The sequence below is a fragment of the Marmota marmota genome, unplaced genomic scaffold, assembly GCF_001458135.2.
Source record: "Marmota marmota marmota unplaced genomic scaffold, marMar, whole genome shotgun sequence".
In the NCBI taxonomy this organism is placed as follows: domain Eukaryota; kingdom Metazoa; phylum Chordata; class Mammalia; order Rodentia; family Sciuridae; genus Marmota; species Marmota marmota.
In genome coordinates, this window is record NW_026000205.1 from 12,267,381 (window position 1) to 12,290,834 (window position 23,454).

Genomic DNA, 23,454 nt, shown 5'->3' on the forward strand with positions numbered 1-23,454 from the left:
TACTAAAATAACTAACTGGTTAGTCTTGACTATAAGGGAACAAGGAGATATTATACTTATCTCTGAAAATATGCCAATATGCCTAAATAACAAAATCAAAAAAAGTTTATTACTGAAAAAGAAGGGGAGACTGGATACTGGGAAGCAAATAACATCATCTCTCTCTTACAGGGCTCTAAGGCTCTCTGCTATACCCCTGCCTCCACTCCAGTATTCTTCCACACTCTTGGGTAGCAGATCCTGCTCTGAGTGCAGGTCCAGTCACAGTGAGCTGGGTGAGAAAGAGGAACTGCTGAAAAACTGTACAAAACAATAGACAAGCTTGAGGTTATTTTCCACCTGCAGCACAGCACTCATCATACCTAATAAGACTATCAGTCTCGTCTACTGTGCCTGAAGCACTTTTTTTTCCCTTTAAACATTTATTTTTTAGTTGTAGTTGGACACAATACCTTTATTTGATTTATTTATTTTTATGTGGTGCTGAGGACCAAACCCAGTGCCTCACACATGCCAGACAAGTGCTCTACCTCTGAGCCACAACCCCAGCCCTGCCCTAGCACTTTTGATTGCCCTCACTCATCTCTGCACAATGGCAGCTAGCCCCTCTGTATTTCTTCAAGGAGGGTGATTGATACAGCTGAGCAAAGAGCAAAACAGGCCAGATGGCTGAGGCCTACTTAAGAGGGTTATACTTTCTTATCTCTGGGAATCTAACCATTAGTTTGAGGGGCAGAAAGCCTGGTCCCTTGAAGGGATGGGAATAAGCCCCTGGCCTGAGGCAGCAGAACAGTGTAGATCACTTAACCTCTTTGGATGCTGACAGCAGAAGGAAGGTTTTTTTTGTTGTTTTTTTTTTAACCTAGTGCCTTGCACATGGCTAGGCGAGCGCTCTACCTCTAAGCCACAACCCCAGCCCAGTAATTTTGCAATTTTAAATCATATTCTTCTAAAAGAAGGCAACATTGTCCTCACCCACTAGCTACCAAAATTCTGTTCTTGACTCCCATATGCTATTGGGATCCTGCCTTTGGATGTGTCTTTTCTTTGTTCCCACCTCCTTTGATTCTGATAAGTACCTGCTTTTCTCTTTACCTCTAAAGCCTGAGCTATCTTACCACGTATAAAATTCCCATCTATCAGAAGACCACATGCACAAAAACCCCAAGAAATTGATTTATTAAGTCCTCTGATTTGTTTCTGCTATCATGCATTCATAAGTTTTTCTCTCCCATATCCAAACTTAAAAAAGTTCAAAAATATAAAAATGAAGCCTAGCAACCACCCTCTATACCTATTAAAAAGCTCCCAAATCTGGCTGAGGATGCAAGTGGCCCAGATTCAAATCCCTGCACACCACACACACACACACACACACACACACACACACAGCTTCCATATCAACACTGTACCATGCTTTTTAAAAAAATATTTTATTTTTAAAATATTTATTTATTTTTTAGTTATAGTTGGACACAATACCTTTACTTATTTATTTTTATGTGGTGCTGAGGATCGAATCCAGGGCCTAGCACGTGCTAGGCAATTACTCTACCATGGAGCCACAACCCCAGCCCCAAATATTTTTTTTTAGTTGTAGCTGTTAATGGACCTTTATTTTATTTATTTATTTTTATGTGGTGCTGAGGATCAAACCCAGTGCCTCCCACATGCTCAGAAAGTCCTCCACCACTGACCACAACCCCAGCCCTATAGCATGCTTTTCATCTATCCTTTCCCGTCCTCCCCATTCCTTTTTGTTTCTGACACAAATCCCAATCAACCAAGAACCAGGACATATTTGAATTTCCCAAGTTATCTTTAAAAATGTCTTTTTACATTTGGTTTAAATTCAATCTCAAAAAAGTAATGGTATTCAGTTATCACATCTCTTAACTCATTTAATCTAGAACAGTATATCTATTTTTTTTCCTATGCAAATGACTTTTAAACAAATCAGGTCAACCAACTACAGAATATGCTACATCCTGAATTTGCTTGCATTGCTTTCTTGTGGTATTGTCTATCTTGCTTCACTATACTCCAAATTTCCTACAAATTGGAAATTCATTCAAATCAAAATTTTGATTGGATTATTTCAGGTGCCCCCTGCTGCCACCAAAGTCAAAGAGTGACTGGAAAGATAAAATTTTAGCCAGAGTCTGAAAACTCTAAACTTGTACAAATATATGCACATAGGAAGAAGTCTAAGAATATATTATAAGCCAGATGAAGTGGCACATGTCTATATTCCCAGTAGCTCAGGAGGCTGAGGCAGGAGGATCACAAGCTCAAGGTTTGCCTGAGTAATTTAACAAAATCCTGTATTAAAATAAAATTTTAAAAGGGCTGGGTAAGAAGCTCAGTGATAGAACAGTTGCCTAGGATGTACCAGACCCTGGGTTCAATCCTGGTGCCTCCCATCCACATATACACAAGGTATGAGTATTGTGCTATGCATATCTTATTTTACCACATCAGAAAACATAATCATGTCTCAATTTTGGTGACATAAAGACTGAACAATTGGACTAGGGTGGGAAAGGCCTGATCCCTCCCTTATGCAATTCCCAGCAAACTTTCACCAAATGATTTTGTCCTCCATTGCTGCCCAGCAAAATTTTTGTAATTGTATCATCCCTTCTACATAAGAGAATGCTCTCTAAGAAGTTTCTTTCATCCATTAGGATTATGTGGCTATACTGAAAAACAGGGTATATTAGCAAAGCAGGAAATTTGCTTAATTCCAATTTTTTTCCTTTTAATTGGCAGTTTTCAGAATAATTGGTTGCACATGCATGTCTTGACAAATCAAAGTCAAAGGGTCCAATTTCTCCTCAGTGGCAGATACCCTCTGCTTCTAGTTAGTGTCCACCAACACAGAATGAACTAAGTACACAATAAATCTTGCTTATTGTTCACAATATAAGTTTACAAAGTCACCCAAACTCCAATTGCTTCATTAATTATAACCTGTTTTAAAAGCTACAGTATGAAGGGAATTTAGATAATAGCACATTCATCTGAGTAAAAAAATAAGTCAGAGCTGAGAAAGGATATAGCTCAATGGTAGAGTGTTTGCCTAACCAGTGCAAAGCCCTGGGTTCAGCACAGCACAAAACAAGCAAACAAAAAAAAAAGTCAAAGAGTGACTGGAAATATTAAAAATTAGCAACACTCTGAAAACTAGATTCGTACAAGCTTTTTATGAAGTACACTTCAGTTTCTGATTAACAGAAGAGGAATCTGGATTTTCATTTGGCATATATAGTTAAGAAATATTTATTCCATAATCTATTATGGAAAATTTACCAGTCAAAACAAGAAAATAAGTAATACTGAATTTTACCCTTTAGAAAGAAAAAACAAAAAGAAACAGTATGCATATTTAATTTTGTTAAGTTAATAAAAATCACATCTTGAAACCAACTTTTAATATTTTTTCCATTACAGTTGTTCTACAATATTTTTGGCATATATCTATCCAAAACAAATGGTAATGTACCTGGAATTAAGGTCCTTAAGAGGGAGCCAGTGCTTACAAATTAGTTATTTCAAACACATTCATGGGTAATCACATAGTATGCAAAATAAATGTTAGTATATCCTGAAACACAAGGTCCAACTATGTATAGATTTGATTTAATGTCTGATTTGATACTTGGAAAGCCAATAAAAATGCTAGAAGATATAAAATGTACTCCCCTGAAAGACACACAACTCCCAGGAGCTCTGTAGCTGCTCTGAGCTTCTGGACTGTCTACAAAGTCCTTGGGTCCTTGATGACCCAAAATGAAACCAGAACCTTACAGTTGTCACACTGTGATTAAAGCAATGGGAGAAGTAGCATCACTGTTCACTGTACAAAGAAAGCAGAGCCAATCCTCCTGCCCTTCCTTCCTTTTCCCTCTAGTGTTACGTGCCCCCTCTTTAACCTTTCTGACCTTGCCCATTACTTTCCCTTCTCTTCACTTGGTTTCAGCCACATAGGGTCCTCACTGCTCTTTAAACACCCCAGGTTGTATCCTGCCTCAGGGACACTGCACTAGCTCATCTCTCAGCTCTTTCCCTGGTTTTCCTCAGGGCTTGCTTCCTCATTCCTTGCTTCCTCATTCCTTCAGGACTTTATTCAAATGCTCCCTTCTCTGTGACACCTCTTCTTACCATCTTGTTTAAGATCACAAACCTCTTGTAGCTAAAAGAAGGGAGAGATTTCCTTTTCACTGCTGTCCTGCACTTAGAATAGCATCTGGTACAAAGTATGCAATAAATATGAATGGAATGACGCCATGAATCACAAGTCAATTTGGTTCTAATATTTGCATACATATGTTCTGAACTATTTAAGACAAGTAATTTGTAATTTCCCAATAAATAGAAAACCAAGTTACAGGGTTATCTATATTTCTTTAATATGAACTACATGTTTGAATTGTAAATGATCCAAAACTGAGGTAGATAAAATCAAAGAGAAATTAGTCAACTCAATTCAGCCATTCCAAAAGAAAAGATATGGGCTGGGGTTGTGGCTCAGTGGTAGAGTGCTCGCCTAGCATGCATGAGGCACACTGGGCTCGCTCCTCAGCACCACATAAAAATAAAAATAAAGATATTGGGTCCACCTAAAACTAAAAAATAGATATAAAAAGAAAAGATATGAACAGTGGGTCCCATGGAGTCCACCCCTAAAAACTGTTTAGGAGGGATGTTAAAGCTTTGTACAAAGAACAGAACCATATTTTTTCCTGACTTCACATCGTGGCCAGACTTCTAGATTGAGACTTGAGGGTATTTCTCATTTTAGATAAAATGTAAGCTATTTTCAATGTAAATTACAAATTTCCTATAAGTGCTTAAAGGGGAAAATCCTACCAAAACTATCAATTGGTTTATCCAATGATTCCTTGTTACCGTGGGTGCTATGGTTTGTATGAATGTCCCTCAAAGTTCCATGTTAAAAGTTGCATGTTAAAAGCCTGGTCCTCAGTTCCACTACTGGAAGGAGGTGGAACCTTTAGAAGATAAGGCATAGAAGAAAACTAGGTCACCAGGGTTAGGCCTTTGATGGGGATATTGGGACCTTGGCCCCTCCTCTTCCTCTCATTTGTTTCTTGGCTGCCATGAGGTGGACCAACTTTTTCTCCCAGGAGTTCCACCAAGGAATTCTGTCTTGCTTTGCCATAGACCCAAAGCAATGGATTTGCCCAAACATAGACTGAAACCTCTGAAACTATGAGTCAAAATAAACCCTTTCTTTTATAAGCTGATTATCTCAGGTATTTGTTACAGCAACAGAAAGCTGACCAACACAGCAAATATATTCAGTGGGCACCCCCCCATATGCTCTCTTCACCATACCTCATTCTAGGTGCAAGGCAAAGAAAACTGACTATTGGCAGAAGAGGTCCTCCTGTGCTTTTAAGCTGAAAGGCTTGGCAGTTGTGACATCAAGCAGGTAATACTGCTTCTACCTTAGAACATCCGAAGGAAAAGATAACTCAAAGAAGAAAGGAAGGCCCCACCTCAGGACTCAAGTTAGAAATAAGCAGGAGCAAATGTTCTGTGAATTACAACTGTTCCCACCTAAAAGTGTTCCAGTTAGAAGAATAACTTGTTCCACATTACTCTAATGTTGCTCTTGCAAATAACTATTCTCTGCACTTCAGAGAAGGGTTAATAGCCCCTTTCAAGACATGCTGGAAATAACAATAATAATGATGGTAGTGATGACAAACTAGGGCACAGTGCTTCACACACTCTAATTGCTTCTGACCTTGAGAAGAACTCTGGAAGGTAGGTGGTAATTCCATTTTATATGAACCGAGACTCAGAGATGATAAGATTTGCTCCAGTAGAGACATCTTCTAAACCCAGATCTTCTGACTCTGTGCCCCATAATTCAACTCCTGGGCTGATATATGCCATGTCACAAGCACAAGTTAACTTGTGAAATACCAAAGTCATAACTCATATCTCTAACAGCAAGACTATGAGGTGAAAGCATCCAAGGTAAGGGGCAAAGTCAACTGATCAATACAAAATAGATAGGTCATACACCATGTGTCCCAGAACAAAGTGGCAAAGTACACAGTCAGCAACTCCAGTTCTCGAACATAGGCATCAAGTGTCTGTCAATTAAAAGCATATCCCAAACCTGGCCATCAATTAAAATCACATGAGGAGCATTAGAAGAATTAACTGGCCTTCAGGGCTGATGGTGGGGAACCCGTACCTTGTCCTATGTTAAAAATGGTCAAATATTTGAATATTCCTGAATGCAGGACTTTCCTCACATAGTCCTGGGCTGAGCTCCTGAGTAGAGATGTTTTAGTCTATTTTCCATTGTTAACAGAATATCTGAGTCTGGGTACTTTATAAAGGGAAGAAGTTTACTCTGGATCCCAATTCTATAGGCTAGAAAGACAATAGTATGGCACCACCGAAGTCCTTGAACTGCTTCAACTAATGGTGGAAAGCAGAAGAGCAAGCAAGGAATGCCCTTGTTTTACAACAACCCACTCTGAAGGTACCTAATCCAGTCCCATCAGAGCAACAGTTTACATGCGAAAGGCATTAATCCCTCTTACTAACCATAATCACCTCAGTGGTAGAGCACTCACCTGGCACATGAGAGGCACTGGGTTTGATCCTCATCACCACATAAAAATAAATAAAAATAAAGGTATGGAGGGGGGCTGGGATTGTAGCTCAGTGGTAGAGCACTTGCCTAAAACACGTGTGAGGCACTGGGTTCGATCCTCAGCACTACATAAAAAATAAACAAAAAATAAAGGTATTGTGTCCATTTACAACTAAAAAAATAAAAAATAAAATAAAAATAAAGGTATGTGTCCATCTACAACTAAAAAAATTAAAAAGATATAGCTCAGTTTGTAGATTGCTTGCCTCCCATGCTCAAGGCCCAGAATTCAATCCCCAGCACCACAAAAACAAACAATAACAACAACAAAAACCACTAGAAACTGAATTTTAGCATAAGTTTTGCTGGGGACAAACCACATCCACACTTTAGCAAGAACACTTGTCTAGCCAGTCAAGTTCAGCAATACTAGAGCACAGACTCCTTTCCCCAGGGATGAATGTTAAAGACTTTTTCAGAGCTTTGCATGAAAAAAAAAAAAACACTAAAAAACATGAATAAATAAACAAAACAGGAATAGGAAAAAATCCAAATGCCGAGACATTTCTTCCGAGTTGGTGAACATTCTGAGCCCCTTTATTGGCCCATGGCTAAATCCGCAGCAGAACATAAATTCCAGAAACAACAAATACTGCTCTGGGGATAAAGTAAAATATTAAGTCTGCAGTTCTATACTTGGCAATCACATTTCAGAATTCAGAATTCAAAATTCAGCCATTTAAAATTTAGAATACGCCATTCTAAAACCCAGCAACAGCACAATTTCCAGAATGGCCTTGGGAAGCCTGTTTAGCCCATTATGTAAAAAAACCATAGTAGTATTCCAACTATCCTAATCAGCATTTCAATTTTGAAAGTCAAATCAAAATTCCAAACTACAACAATAAGAAGTTTATCCCCTTCTCAGCTCAAGTGATCTCTGCTGGTCATAGGAAAGGAGAATAAGTAAGTACAGCCATGCGTCAATGGCTTATTAAGTCCCTATGCCTCATGATTGGTTCATTTTCTGGAACTGAAAATAAGAGCACTTACTATCCAGGGTTGGAAAGTAAACAGTCATGCAGGTCTAGGTCTGTCTCCTCTGAGATCTGGAAGAAGAGCCCAATGATGTTTCAGGTAAAATAAGGGCTTTTGACTTTATTTTTCAAACTACTCTTGCCTGGAATCCTAAATAAAGCCAAGATTGCAGTCATAGGATGACAGCTGTGAATACAATAAGTCTAATACTGTTCAACCTTTCCAGGAAAGGGCAAAGTTTTTCCTAATGCTCTCTTACTGTATCTTTGTCAAGAAGTGACTAGGTGGGCTGGGTTGTGGCTCAGCGGTAGAGCACTCACCTAGCACATGTGAGGCCCTGAGTTCACTCCTCAGCACCACTTAAAAATAAACAAATAAAATAAATGTAAAAAAAAAAAAAATAGAAGTGAGCAGGTATGCTGGTAGCCGAACAACATAGTTCTTTACATAAAACAAATAAAAATGTCAAAGTTGTGTATTTGTGGTTATTATACATGTATTCCAACAGGTAAGTAAAATATAGCCCATGGGCCAAATCCAGTCCATTAAAGAGGCATATCCATCATTTTCACATTTTAAAGACACAGAAAAAACCGGAATGTCAGAGGCAACAAATGGCCTCAGAAACCTGAAACATTCTTTCTGAACATGCAGAAAATGTGTGATGGTCCCTGATTTACATAAATTATGTTGTACCTCTTAAAAAATAATTCTAAATTTCTCATGTATGCACAAATATGCATTTGTGCATGTACAGAAATTAATGTGGAACATCACACACCAATCAGGTAACAATGGTCACTTCAGGGGAAAGAATAAGATATTTGGGAGAGGAAAATGAAAGTTTTAATTTCATTGTTTGAATTTCTTGAAAATTATAGGCATACTTTTTACATGTCTAATTTTTAAAATACTTTTAAGTTGTAATAAACTACTTTATAAATACTTTAAAATGATAATATCCCTGAATACAGACTGGGATCATAGAATTAATCAGAAATTGGGCTGGGATGTAGCTCAGTGATAGAAATTAGTACATCCTGGGCTGGGGCTGGGGCTCAGTGGTAGAGCGCTTGCCTAGCATGTGTGAGGCACTGGATTCAATCCTCAGCACCATATATAAACAAATAAATAAAGGTCCATCAATAACTAATAAAAATTTAAAAGAAAGAAAGAAAAAATTAATTAAATTAGTACACCCAAATAGATTCAAAGCAGAATGATCCAAGGAGGTTCTTATACATTTATACCAACAGATATGCATTTGTGCATATACAGAAATTAATTACAGTTTTAGGGGGACACAATATCTTTATTTTTATGTGGTGCTAAGGAGTGAACCCAGTGCTTCATGCATGCTAGGCAAGCGCTCTACCACTGAGCCACAACCCCAGCCCAAATCTTTTCTTTTGGAATGGCTGAACTGAGTTGACTAATTTCTTTTTGATTTTATCTACCTCAGTTTTGAATCATTTGCAGTTTCGAACATGTAATTCACATTAAAGAAATATAGACAACCCAAAGGCCAAATCAAATCCATGAAATAGGCAGGATTGAAAGGTAAAACTGGGGGCTGGGGATGTGGCTCAAGTGGTAGCGCGCTCTCCTGGCATGCGTGCGGCCCAGGTTCGAGCCTCAGCACCACATACAAACAAAGATGTTGTGTCCGCCGAAAACTAAAAAATATATATTAAAAAATTCTCTCTCTCTCTCTCTCACTCTCTCTTTAAAAAAAAAAAAAAAGAAAGAAAGGTAAAATTGGTTTTAACATTTTTAAAGAGTTGGAAAAATGTATGTGAGAGACCACATATGAAGACCCCTGAAGCCTAAAATTCCCTATCTGACCTTTACAGAAAAAGTGTGATGATTCCTGATTTACATTAACAATGTTGCATCTCAAAAATAATTCAAAAGTCCTCTTGCAAATGCCTTCAAAGTCATTTGTAAACACAATAACAACAATTTAGCTGTTTTTTCCTTTTAAACTCAAAGCAGTATTAGCTATTCAGCTACCTCAGTTATCAGATTTGGCTCAAAAAACTGGTGACTTCAGCCTCAGGAGAAAGAGACATTTTCCCAATTACAATCTTATATCCAGGAGCCTAACCAGAATATATAAGGGCACAGGAGAAAACAATCTCAGATTAACACTCTGAACAATCAAAACTAATTTTTTAAATTATTTTTTTAGTTGTAGATGAATATAATACCTTTACTTTATTTGTTTATTTTTATGTAGTGCCAGGGATCAAACCCAGTGTCTCACGCATGCTAGGCAAGTGCTCTACCACTGAGCCACAACCCCGGGCCCCAAAAATAATTTTTAAAATATATCAATTAAAGGGTTAGGGTTGTAGCTCAGTGCAGAGCACATGCCTAACATGTGTGAGGCACTGGGTTCGATTCTCAGCACCACATATAAATAAATAACCTTTTAACCTACTTAATTTGATATAAAAGCAGTTTAGAACTTGGCAAGCACAAATATTTCACAAAGAGACAGTATCAACAGAAAGAGAACAAAGGCTATCACTACAGTAAACTAAGAAAAATTAAGACAATATCCTCACTCACCTCTGGAACACATTTTCCTACCTAAGTATGACACAGAAGGTACTCTACCTCAATGTCCTGGAGACTGAATTCTTTCTGATCTGTAAAGTTTGCAGCCCCAGCACTAAGTTCCATCAGCATCTTGGCAATCTCAGGCTTTATGGCTGAGGTCAGCCGACTGGCTGCTTCCATGACATGCTCCTGCACATCTTTGAGCTGCATGGCCGCCTTTGAGTAATGCGAGTTTCGGAACACAGTGCTGAAGAGATCTGTGAGGAAAGTACTGGCACGGCAGAAGACGTTGAGGGCGTCCAGGTATTTGGAGATACCCTGCTGGATGTCAGCGATGGGAGTGGAGTGTGGCATGGTATGGTGGCAGGTGCCTGCAGCAGTCAGACTGCCCAGGGACGCAGAGGTGGCTGTGGATGCCAGGGGAGCGCTCAGTGCTCGGCCCAGCTCAGGCATCGGGTACTGCTGGTGCTGCTGTACCTTCTGCTTGGACCCGCCAAGCAGGAAGCGCCGCTTGTAGTCCATTTTACTGTCCTGGGCACTGCAGCAATACATGCGGGTTGGGGAACTGTCCCAAGGACTGAGAGCAGATCAGGGTTCTGATTCTTTTTTTTTTTTTCCAAAATTGCAGCTAGGTATAAAAATAGTGGAGTTCTGCAAATCTAAGTTTTAAAAAAGGCATTTCCATGAGGCAGATGATCATGTGATCCAACATAGAGGTGAAGACAACTGGTTTATATAATTAATATTTTCAGTGTAGACAGGATCACTGACAAAAAAATAAAAGTGTGTTCAAAATGCTGTATAAGAACTGTTTTGCATTCCACTCTCTTAATAAAAAGGTATGCTTGCTGAGGAAAATGTTTACTTATAATTGCTTTGGAAGAATATTTTGATACTTATATTTACAATGGCAAAAAAATAACTTAACTTTTTAAAAATGTAATATAATGTATCTTCAGTATACCAAAAAGTTAGAACCCAAAAACCCACAAGCTGATCAACAGCAATTTAAAAAGCAATACATGGTTACTACACACAAAGTCCTTAAGAAGGAAGATCAAACTTCTGCAGAATTTTGACAGAGCCTGCCTGTCAAATCCATTTACCTGTAAAGCTTCTCCTCAAAACTAAAAATTTCCAAATTTCCTGCAATGTTTTCTGAAAACAAGTTTTCTTTAAAAATGGCATTTGTTATTATAAGTGTTCTCCTCCTTTCCTTTTGTTTGCTGAGGTAGTGATTTCCTTATAACATCAATAAAAGGTGCTTGCAGACTGGGTTGGCCCTCATTTACAAAGTCTGAAGCAAGACTGCACAGATGTATTCATAAGGCCTCTAAGTCATTTCCTGTAAAGGGGAAAAAAAGAAGATAAAGTCAGGAAGGCCATAAGACAATGAGCAATTCTGAAACATTAATTTATGGAATGTTATCATCTACACAGGCAGGCTACAAATGAATGAAATAAAATATCATATTATAAACTTAAAGAAGCAGGACAACAGTAAAAGTTGAACTGTGAAATGATTACTGTTAGAAAATTCCTCAAGGGCTGGTGATGTAGCTTAGTGGCAGGGCATTTGTCTAGTATGTGCAGGACCCTGCCTTCACTAAAAGGGAAAAAAAAAGAAAAAGAAAATTCCTCAAGTTGTAGTAGAAAAATAATGCAACAAGGTAAATCTGATTCCACACCAACCACTCCAAAACTGAGGCTAACCGGTGACACCTTGAACAAGGCCTGGCTTGTTTTCACTAATCGGCAAGAAGATCGGATGAATTCACTTGTCCCTTGGTATCCATGGAGGACTGATTCCAGGACTCCCTGAAGGTCTCCAAAATCCAAGAATGCTCAAGTTCCTTAAATAAAATGGCACTGTATTTGCATATAACATATATACCATCCTTCCCTACACTTTAAATCACCTCTAGATTACTTATAGTACCTAATACAATGTAAATGCTATGTAAAAAACTGTATTGTTTAAGGAATAAAAAATCTGAACACATTTAGCACAGGTACAATTTGTTAAAAAATATTTCCTATTTAGAATTAAACCTGGAAATGTGGAACCTAGAGATATGACGTCTGACTAAGCTTTTGGTGAAAGATATTAATCTCCTCACAAAACTTTGAAGAGATCAGATAAAGGAAAGATGAGCACAAAGATGAGAGAAATCAGGAAGGCTGTTATGAAAAAAAAAAATTATTCTGTGTTGAGAGCCACAGCTGAAGGGGCCCCAGCAAACTTCCAGCTGCCGGCTGATGATTGGCTCACAGCAGCCCCAGCAACATCTAGCTGATTGGCTCCTCTGTGGTGATGCTCATTGGGCTGTTTCCCTGCCCTTTCAGACCACGGAGCTGCTCATTGGGGGACTTTTTTGGCTCCGCCCATGTGACCCAGCCAATAGGCCTCAAGAGCAGGAGGATTGTGGGAGGTGAAGAGAAGCTTGTGTGGGAGAGAGAGGCTTGTGGAAAGCCGGTGGTGGCAGTTGAGGCTCTGAGGGTTTTTCCTGAGAGGCTGTTTTGTTTGGCGTGTGTGGTTCTAAAAATAAAGTCAGTTTCTTTTGACAAGTGGCTCCTGATTGTGCCCAGCCAGACTGCGGCAATTCTGAGGTAGGCCTTGATTGTAGGATAGATTTTGAGTAGTACAAAAGGGACACATAGGCGCTCACCAAGTGAAGAATCATCTCAGCAAAGGCCCTGAAGCAGGAGAGCACCAGGTCTGTTCAGGATATACCCAGGTGGGCTAAAGTACAGGGTGCAGAAAGACAAAGTCTTGAGAGAAAAGTGGCTGGCAGGTGGTTTGTAAACAGGATTCTTCTAATCACAAGCCAAATACCAATTTCTCCCTGGGTATTCAGAGAGGAAGCTTGGAAAAATATGCTGTTTTTCACTCCCTGGGGTAATTTCTACAGAATCTCTGGCTCTGGTTAGCAAATCTGGACATCACTGGTTATAGTTTCTGATACCTACAACAGAAAAATAGCCTATTCTCACTGAGCTAACTTCAGGGGTAACATTTGCTTGAACTACCTGTTCTGTCAAACACAGCAATAGTTCAAATATATTTTATTAAAAGTTATATTTAGTATATACTAAACTTCAGCATATATAATATCAATGTATAGTTTGATGTACTTTTTTATTTTCAATGTTGAGGACTGAACACAGGATCACCTTGTATGTGCTAAGCAAGTGCTGTACCACTAAGCTACACATCCAACTCTGGTCTACTTATTAATGACCAGTTTCTTTCTTTCCATTTTCATTTTTGTACATAAAAATACACATAAATAATACTTTGTCACTTATCATGGCCAATCATCAACTCCTTTGAAGTTCTATAACTATGTAAGGAACACAGGAAGTTAGTTTATAAGAGCAAGAAACAAGAGTGCTGAGAACACAGACATACATGTAAATTCACCTATGGCTCTGTGAAATTCTTGACCCTTAAAGAAGAAAAAGACAAACAAATTGATAGCCAGGCATGGTGGCACATGTCTATAGTCCCAGAACTTGGGATCACTTGAGGCCAGAAGTTTGAGGCTAGCCTGGACAATACAGCAAGAATTCAGCTCAAACAGAAAGACAAAAACAAACAAACAAAAAGCTCATAAACTTCTCCAGAAACAAGTAACAAATGGCTACTTGTAAGAAATCTGATCCCAGTTGTTCTTTTTTCAAATTCATGACAATAAGGCAATGGTACCTAACCTTGCCCAAGTGCTACATCATAATCAATTCTAATGTATAAAAGCAGCACTCAACAGAAACAAAGAAGGCTGTTCCTGTGGAAACTCTGTGGCTGTAAAGGAAAACCTTTGCCTTGAGTTCACCACAGTGTCTTGAGTAGACCAGAGAAGCACTTATTGTTCAGCGATGCACCAAATTTCCTAGTTCCTGGGCATCCTCTTCCACTGCTATCTCTGGCTCTAGGAGAGCCCATTCCCATTCCTTTGGCAGGTGGACCTGCAAGACCAAGTTGCTTACCTAACTTCTAAAAACAATCAGAAACATTAAACTTTTTTTTTTTTTTAAATTGTATCCTTCCAAAGTTTATTTGAATTATAAGGATTAAAACTATTTCAGCCAGATGCAGTGGTGTATGCCTGTAACCTCAACTACTTGAGAGGCTGAGGCATGAGAATTGCAAGTTTGAGGCCAACCTCAGCAACTTAATAAGACCTTGTCCCAAAATAGAAAATAAAAGAACTGGGGTATAGTTCAGTGATAAAACACACCTGGGATCAACTCCCAGTACCAGAAAAAAAAAAAAAAGACAACTTCACAAAAATTCATCTATAATTAAATAGCACAGTCTCTATCAAAATCTAAAGTAAAGTTTTAATGGAAATGGGCAAGCTGACATGCAAAAGATCCAGCATGACCAAAACAAATATTTTTTTGGGGGGGAGTGCTGATCATATCATACTGATTTTAAAATCTACTATAAAAATATTATAATCAAAGCAGTGGAGCACTGACATAAGGAAGGACACATAAGTGACTGGAACAGAACTGGATGTCCAGAACTAAACTCAAATACTTAGGCTTAATTACTTCATGGAGTTTGTTTCCAGTGGTAGGGATTGAACCTAGGGCATGACTCATGCATGTTAGCCAAAACCTTTTATAAGGGTATCAAAACCATTCAATGGAGAAGGAATAGTCTTTTCAATAAGTGGTGCTAGGGTAACTAAATATCCACACACCCAAAAATGAATGTGACCAGATGAGGTGCCCCATCTGTAAGTCCCAGTGGCTCATGAGGTTGGAGCAAGAGGATCGCAAGCTCAAAGCCAGTTTCAGCAATTTAGCAAGATCCTGTCTCAAGAAATTAAAAAAAGGGGCTGGGGATGTGGCTCAAGCGGTAGTACGCTCGCCTGGCATGCATGCAGCCCAGGTTCGATCCTCAGTACCACATACAAACAAAGATGTTGTGTCTGCCGAAAACTAAAAAATAAATATTAAAATATTCTCAAAAAAAAAATTAAAAAAGGCCTGTGGATGTGGCTCAGTGGTTAAGCACCACTGGGTTACACCATCAGTACCAAAAATAAAAGAATGAATGTTGTGAACCCCTATCTCACATCATATACAAAAATTAACTCAAAATAAATCAAAGATTTAAATATAATAATTAAAATATAAAACTCTTAGAAGAAAACAAGTGAAAATTTTTGTGATCTTGGGTTAGACAATGGTTTCTGAAAATAACACCTAAAGCATATGCAACAAAAAATTTAAAAATTGGGTTTCATCAAAATAAGAACTATGGCTGGGGATGCAGCTCAGTATTAGAGCACTTGCCTGGCATGCATGAGGTCCTGGGTTCAATCTCCAGCACCACACCCATGCGCACGTGCACAAAAGAAAATTTTAAATGTTTATAGAAGAATGCAGTGGTGAACAGCTGTAATTCCAGTTACATGGGAGACTAAGGCAGGAAGATTAAAAATTCAAGGGCAATTTAGCAAGACCTTGTCTCAAATTAAAAAATAAAAAGTGTTGAGGGTATAGCTTAGTGATAGAGTGCTTGCCTAGCATGCACAAGGTCCTGGGTTCAATCCCAGCAGCACAAAAAGAAAGAAAATTCAATTAAAAAGGTAGACAAACCATGAAAATGGAAGGGAGACCAGTAGAGTAGAGGAGGAGAGAAAATGAGGGGGAAAGGGGAGGACGGGAAAGGGGAGGAAATGAGTTGGATAAGGCTGACCAAATTTTGCTGTGGGCATGTGTAAATGTACCATGGTGAATTCCACCTTTATGTACACCTATAAAGTAATAATTTATAAAAACAACAAATAGATGGGGAGAAGGTCAGTAGAGTAAGGAGGTGGTATGGGGAGGAGTATGTTGGGGAAAAGAAGAGGGAAGAGGTATTGGGGACTGAAAATGGAGCAAATTATATTCCATGCATGTGTGATTTTGAAAAAATGAAACCAACTATTACATATAACTATAATGCACTAACAAAAACATACAAAAAATGTACAATAACCAATGTTAGTGAAAATGTAGAGAAATTGAAATCCTCATTCACTGTAAGTAGAAGATTAGATGAGCACTTTAAACAGTTTAACAGTTTCCTCAAATGGTTAAATATACACGACCCACAAATTCAATTCCTATGCATATATCCAAAAGAAAAGAAAAAAAAAAATCCACATGCTAGGCTCAGTGGCACACATCTGTAATCCCAGTTACCTGGGTGGCTGAGGCAAGATAATCACAAGTTTGAAGCTAGCCTGGGCAACTTAGTGAGACACAATCTCAACATAAAAATAAAATAGGTTGGGAATGTATTTCAGTGGTGGAGTGCTTGCTTGGCTTGTGCAAGCCCCTGGGTTCAATCCCTAGTAAACAAGTTCATAAAGAAAATCCTATATTCAAACACTCACAGCAGCATTATTTATAATAGCTAAAAAGTAGTAACAACTCAAATGTATATCAACTGATAAATGAATAAAAAAAGGTATATAATGGAATATTAATCAGGACAAAAAGGAATGAAGTTCTGACAAATGCTACAATGTGTATGAACCTTGAAAACATTGGGAAAAGTGAAAGAAAAACTACATACAAGAAAGCATATATTATATAAAATATCCAGGATAGGCAATTCATGCAAATATAAAGTAAATTTGTAGAAAGCTGGGATTGTGGCTCGATGGCAAAGCACTTACCTCACACGTGTGAGGCCCTGGGTTCGATCCTCAGCACCACATAAAAATAAACAAATAAAGGCATTGTGTCCATCTACAACTAAAAAAAAATATTTTTAAAAAAAGTAAATTTGTAAAATAGGGAGTACTTGGCTAATAGATATGGGATTTCTTGTCCCAAAATTAGATAATAGTGATGCTGGTACAACTCTGAATATACTAAAAAACGATTGAACTATATACTTTTAAAAGATGAATTTTTTAAAAAATATTTATTTATTTATTTATTTTTAGTTTTCGGCGGACACAACATCTTTGTTTGTATGTGGTGCTGAGGATCGAACCCGGGCCGCACGCATGCCAGGCAAGCGCGCTACCGCTTGAGCCACATCCCAGCCCTAAAAAGATAAATTTTACCTCAATAAAACTATTACTTTTTAAAAAGTATCACCATATCATCCTTTGCCATTTTCTTTATGTATCATATTCACTAGTAAAAGGTGTATAATAAAAAAAATACATTTTCCAGGGATGCCTTTAGCACCAGACTGTCTCCTTTTTGTACTCCAGATAGAAATCTAAAGGCTGCTATCCAGAATCTGGGAATGTAAATTACCAAAACAAAACAAAAAAAAAAAACCCTTGGAGATCAACTAATTTGCTAGACACAGTGGCACACACCTGCAACCCCACCTACTCAAGAGAATAAGGCAGGAGGATAACAAATTCAAGGCCAGCCTGTACAATTTAGCAAGAGCCTGTCTCAAAATAAAAAATTAAAAGGGCTGGGCCAGAGATGTAACTCAGTGGTGGACTGCCACTGGATTCAATTCCCAGGACTGCCAAACAAAACAAAACAAAACAAAACAAAACAACAACTCATCTAATTTAAACCCTGCAATTTACAGATTAAAAAAAAAAAAAATCCCATGATACTAAATGTCTCGCACTAGGCCACATAATCTCAGGATCGTACACTGGTATCTTGACTTTCAGAACTCCAAACATGAATGTTCTGTTCTAAACTACCCAGACTGGCAGATAAGATTGGGCAATGCTACAAGAAAAAAATCCTAAAATGAGGCCTAATCTAATAAAGTTTTGTTTCTTGCTCATAAAAAAATTCAATGTGGGTCTGGCAGCCCTTCTTCAACTTGTAGGGACATCATTGGAACTTTACTGTCTTTAACAGTCACTCCAGCACAGAAAAAAAGTGAAAATTCATACCCCCTCATTAATCCACTGAAAGTGACACATATCCTTTCCCTTCACAGCAAGGCTTTAGTCAAAATTAGTCACATGATGCCAAATTAACTGTAAGAGAGATCGGGAAATGTAAGAGAACATATGGAATACTGTAAAAGCATTATAGTTGGCTGTAGCTGTCCATCCAGCCATGTGTTGTACAGTTCTGACCAGATGGCAAAAGCAATCTGGACTTCACGCAGGGAAGGCTGTTCTTTAATGCAGAGGCCCCACAGCTACTCTCCAGAGGCCAGCTCAAACTCACCCATAGTCTGCTCCAGAATGTGGTTCTCAGTTGTGTGTATGTATGGAGAAAGGGGGAGCGGGTTCCTTTGAGAAACTTATGAAAAATCACTTCAGTCTAACACTCATCCAAAACACCGAAGTTTCCATTCAGTTTTGGAACTGGAGCCCCAGGTGAAAACAACAACAAAAACAAACTGCCCTTCACATCTCCATGCTTTCCTTCCCTCCAGAGGAAGACTATATAGTCCGGGAAGCATCAGATGATGTTTTGAAAACTGAGCTTCACTTTTTGCTTCTAGGGTTGGTCAAACAGGTTACCAAGCAAGGAAGACCTAAGGTTCAGGCTAAAGTATTTAGTAAAACCTCAGAGAAATAATATATAAGGGACCTTTGGACCCCCACTATTTCCTATGCACCTGTCTTCTCAAGGTGTGGTCCTTGGACCATGAACATCAGAACTAAGTATCCCAAGGCCAAGGGTACACCTGTGTTATTAACCAAATACTTCCTCACAAAATTTGTATGTTGAACCAAATTTCCAATATGATGCCATTTGAGGTAGTTAGAGGTAATTAGGTTGTGAGGATATAGCCCTCTTAAATGGTATTAGTAATTTTTTTTTTTTTTTTTTGGTACCAGGGATTGAACCTAGCAGCACTCAAACACTGTGCCACATCTTGGCCTTTTATTTTTTATTTTGAGACACAATCTCACTAAGTTGCTTAGAGTTTCACTAAGTTCCTGCCTCAGCCTCCAAAGCTGCTGGGATTACAGGTGTGTGCCTGTAATTATTAAAAAAAATAAATAAAAGCCAAAAAACTAGGTCTCTCTTTTCCTATCATATGAAGATGTAAAAAGCTGGAAATCTGCAATCCAGAGGAGGGCCTTTGCCAGAACCCCATAATGATGACACCTGATCTTGGACTTTTAGATTCCAGAACTCAGAAACAAAGTTCTGTTGTTTTTAAGTCACCCAGTCTATGGGACTTTGTTAAAGCACTCAGCAACTAAGATAACCTGTATGATGATAGGTCTTACATAATAGTATACTAGAGGTGGTCATAACCACCACCAAGAATTTTGTTAAGAACGGAAGCCAGAAAACTATGGCATTTACAGGTAAATGGATGGAGTTAGAGAAGATATGGCTAAGTGAAGTTAGCCAATCCCAAAAAACCAAACGCCGGATGTTTTCTCTGATATAAGGAGGCTGATTCATAGTGGAGTAGGAAGGAATAGATGAACTCTAGATAGGGCGGAGGAGTGGGAGGGAAAGGAAGGGTGTATGCAGTTAGAAATGATGTTGGAATGTGATGGACATTATTATCCAAAGTACATGAATTGGGGCTGGGGTTGTGGCTTAGTAGTAGAACACTCACCTAGCATGGGTGAGGCACTGGGTTCGATCCTCAGCACCACATAAAAATAAATAAATAAAGGTATTATGTCCATCTACAACTAAAACATATTTAAAAAAAATAAATAAAAATAGGAATTGGTGGGAATGAATATACTTTATATACAATCAGAGATATGAAAAAATTGTGCTCTATATGTGTAATAAGAATTGTAATGCATTCCACAGTCATATATACATTGAAAAAAAAAAAAGAACGAAACAAAAAAAATGGAAGCCAGGGGCTGGGGTTGTAGCTCAGTGGTAGAGTGTTTGCCTCTTATGTGGAAGGCACTGGGTTCGATCCTTATTTGTTTTAAAAAAAAAAAAAAGGTATTTTGTTAATCTACAACTATAAAAAGTTTAAAAAAATAAAAAGAGTGGAAGCCAGAAGCTGAGTGTAGCTCAGTGGTAGCGCACTTGCCTCATATGCACGAGGTCCTGGGTTCGGTCTCTAGCACTATAGGAAACACACACACACACACACACACACACACACACACACACAAAATGGAAACAGCAATTTTTTTTCACAAGACACCATATTAACATTAAACTTACTGAAACTAGAATGAAAAGAAAGAACACACCAGTGAAAAACAATGGCTTAAGGATTTCCTCCACTTATATTAGAATCAGGATACCACTCTTACTAGAATGACAATTAAAATGTTGATTCCTAGGGCACAACTAAGATCTAATACATCAATCTTTGTGGTGGAGCTGAGAACACTTATTTTTAACAAGTTCCTCAGGTGATTATGATGCACACAATAATTTGAGAACCAAAGTGGTCAGCTGAAAATGTGCTGAAAGCCACAAGTATGAGCACTCCAAAAGACACCACCTGTCTAAAATAACACTTAGTGAAACTCAGGTATTCTCAACAATATTTCTGTGCACTCAAGAATTCAGAAAAGCAGCTGGGTATGGTGGTGCATGTCTGTAATCCCAGTGACTTGAGAAGCTGAGGCAGGAGGATCACAAGTTGGAGACCAGCCTCAGCAACTTAGCAAGAACCTGTCTCAGAATAAAAATAAAAGGGCTGGGGATGTGGCTCAGTGCTCAAGCATCCCTGAGTTCAGTTGCCAATACCTAAACAAAAAAACAAAAAAAAATCAGAAAAGCATTTCCACAGTTAATGAGTATAGCTCAATGGTAGATGGCTTGCATTGCAGTGCAAAGCCCTTGGTTCCATTCCTAAAACACGAAAAATGAAAACAAAAACAAAACAGAAAGGCACTTCTCCCACCAAAATAATAAATACTTCTGAAAACCAAGAAGCTAGTTGGACAATTCAATGAGAAATTCTGTGTGTATCATAACTGCTTCTAACAAGATCCCATAAGCGCCACGATCAAGCCTAGAGTTCTTCTCTAGGTAGAAGAAAAAACAAGCTCCTTAAAAAAGATGAAAAGTGGTTCATTTGTGATTTTTGTTGTTGTTGTTTTGGTACTGGGGGCTCTTTACTGCTCAGCCACATCCCTGGCTTTCTTATTTACATTTTAAAATTTTGAGATGAAGACTCACTAAATTGCTGAGGTTGGTCATGAACTTGTACTTGTGATCCTTCCTGCTTCAGCCTTCCAAGTAGCTGGGATTATAGGTAAGTGTCACTACACGTGGTTTGAAAACTATTTTTTTTAATCATTTTTTTTTTTTAAGTCCTGGGAATTGAACCCAGGAACACTTTACCACTGAGCTACATCTGCAGCCCTTTTTCTTCTTTCTTTTCTTTTTTTTTTTTTGGTACCAGGGATTGAACTCAGTGCACTCGGCCACTGGGCCACATCCCCAGCCCTACTTTGTATTTTATTTAGAGACAGGGTCTTACTGAGTTGCTTAGCGCCTTGCCATTGCTGAGGCTGGCTGTGAACTCACAATCCTACTGCTTCAGCCTCCTGAGCCACTAGGATTACAAGTGTGCACCACTGCACTGGACTCTTTTTTATTTTGAGACAGGGTCTTTCCAGATTATACAGGCTGGTCTCAAATTTATAATCCTGCCTCAGACTCATGAGTCGCAGTGAGTGCAACCGTGCTTGGCTTGGTTTTTACTTATTCTTTTTTTTTTTTTTTTTAAAGAGAGAGTGATAGAGGGAGAGAGAGAGAGAGAGTTTTTTTAATATTTATTTTCTTTAGTTATCGGCGGACACAACATCTTTGTTTGTATGTGGTGCTGAGGATCGAACCCGGGCCGCACGCATGCCAGGCGAGCGCACTACCGCTTGAGCCACATCCCCAGCCCGGGTTTTACTTATTCTTAACAGATCTCATATCTCTTGAGTTAATCCTTTAGATAAGGTTAAATTCAAGGAAATATCATGAAACTAAAATCCTATTCAAGTTCTATCATTCTCAAATGGGATCTTGCCAAGAAATAATGTGCAGAGAAGGTGGTCACACCTATCTACAGAGTCATTGTCATGGCAGTGAACATAACATTGCTTCACAAAATACTGTCAGAAGTTGTGTGATAGGTACATAAGGTTTATCATATCATTTGCTCTAATGTATATGATTAAATATTTCTGAAATAAAAGCACACACAAGCAGCTGGCTATATTCCTTTTATTTTTTATTTTAAACAAAATTCTTCCCAATGTTTTCCGATTGTTTTTCAAAAGCTTTCCCCCTTATTTATCTGCCTGAAGGACTAAATATGTTCCATCCATTTAAGGACATTTATTTTTTTATATTTTCTTAAAGGAATTTTCACTGGAAAAAACATTCACGATTTATGAATACACTATTCATGCTGCATGGAAATAAATACACATTGTGAAAGACCGCAGAAGTCAGTGTAGCCAAGACTTGTTAAGATTTCAGTAATGTATTCATAAATTTTAATCCTACCTAAAATTCTCAAACACATAGCAGAAAATTATGTTTTAGTAGGTTAAGTCACATCTTTTCAACATCACAATAATTTTGCAAAGTCAGCAGCAATTTCCACTTCAAACAATAAAAAACAAGTATTCATTAATATAAAAAAATTTAAACAGAATTATTGTAAGATCTAGCAATTGTACTTCTGAGTATGTACAGAAAAGAACAGAAAGCAGGGACCTGAACAGATATTTGTACAGCCATGTTCATGGCAGCTTATTCATAACACCTAAAAGGTGGAAACCACTCAAAAGTCCATCAACAGATGAACAGACAAAAAAATGTGGTATATCCATACAATGGAATATTATTCAGCATTAAAAAATAGGGGGAAGCCTCGTAGGGTGACACACACCTATAATTCTAGTGATTTGGGAGGCTGAGGAGCAGGATTCAAAATTCAAGGTCAGCTTCAGCAATTTAGAGAAACCCTCAGCAATTTAGCAAGAACCTGTCTCAAAACAAAAAAATACTCCACGGGCACAGTGGCGCATGCCTGTAATCCCAGTGGCTCTGGGATTACAAGGCACTAAGTAACTCAGTTGAGACCCTATCTCTAAATAAAATACAAAACAGTGCTGGGGATGTGGTTCAGTGGTCGAGTACCCCTGAGTTCAATCCCTAGTACCCCCCAAAATAAATAAATAAGGACTGAGAATGTAGTTCAGTGGTAGGGCACCAGTCTAACATGTACAAGGTCCTGCACCCAGTACCTCAAAAAGAAGGAAAGGGAATTCTGACTCATGCTCCAACTTGCAAGAACCTTGGAG

At 38.4% G+C, this 23,454-nt stretch overlaps 1 protein-coding gene across 4 annotated transcripts in view; it reads right to left on the reverse strand.

Moving 5' to 3' along the window:
- Garre1 (granule associated Rac and RHOG effector 1) overlaps nucleotides 1-23,454 on the reverse strand; it is an 89,546-nt gene that overhangs the window by 46,086 nt on the left and 20,006 nt on the right. For all 4 annotated transcript variants that reach the window (XM_015496916.2, XM_048790960.1, XM_048790961.1 and 1 more), the window contains exon 2: nucleotides 10,301-11,588. In XM_015496916.2, the coding sequence (XP_015352402.1) occupies nucleotides 10,301-10,795 (495 nt within the window). In that variant the 5' untranslated portion in view covers nucleotides 10,796-11,588. The remainder of the gene's footprint in view (nucleotides 1-10,300; nucleotides 11,589-23,454) is intronic.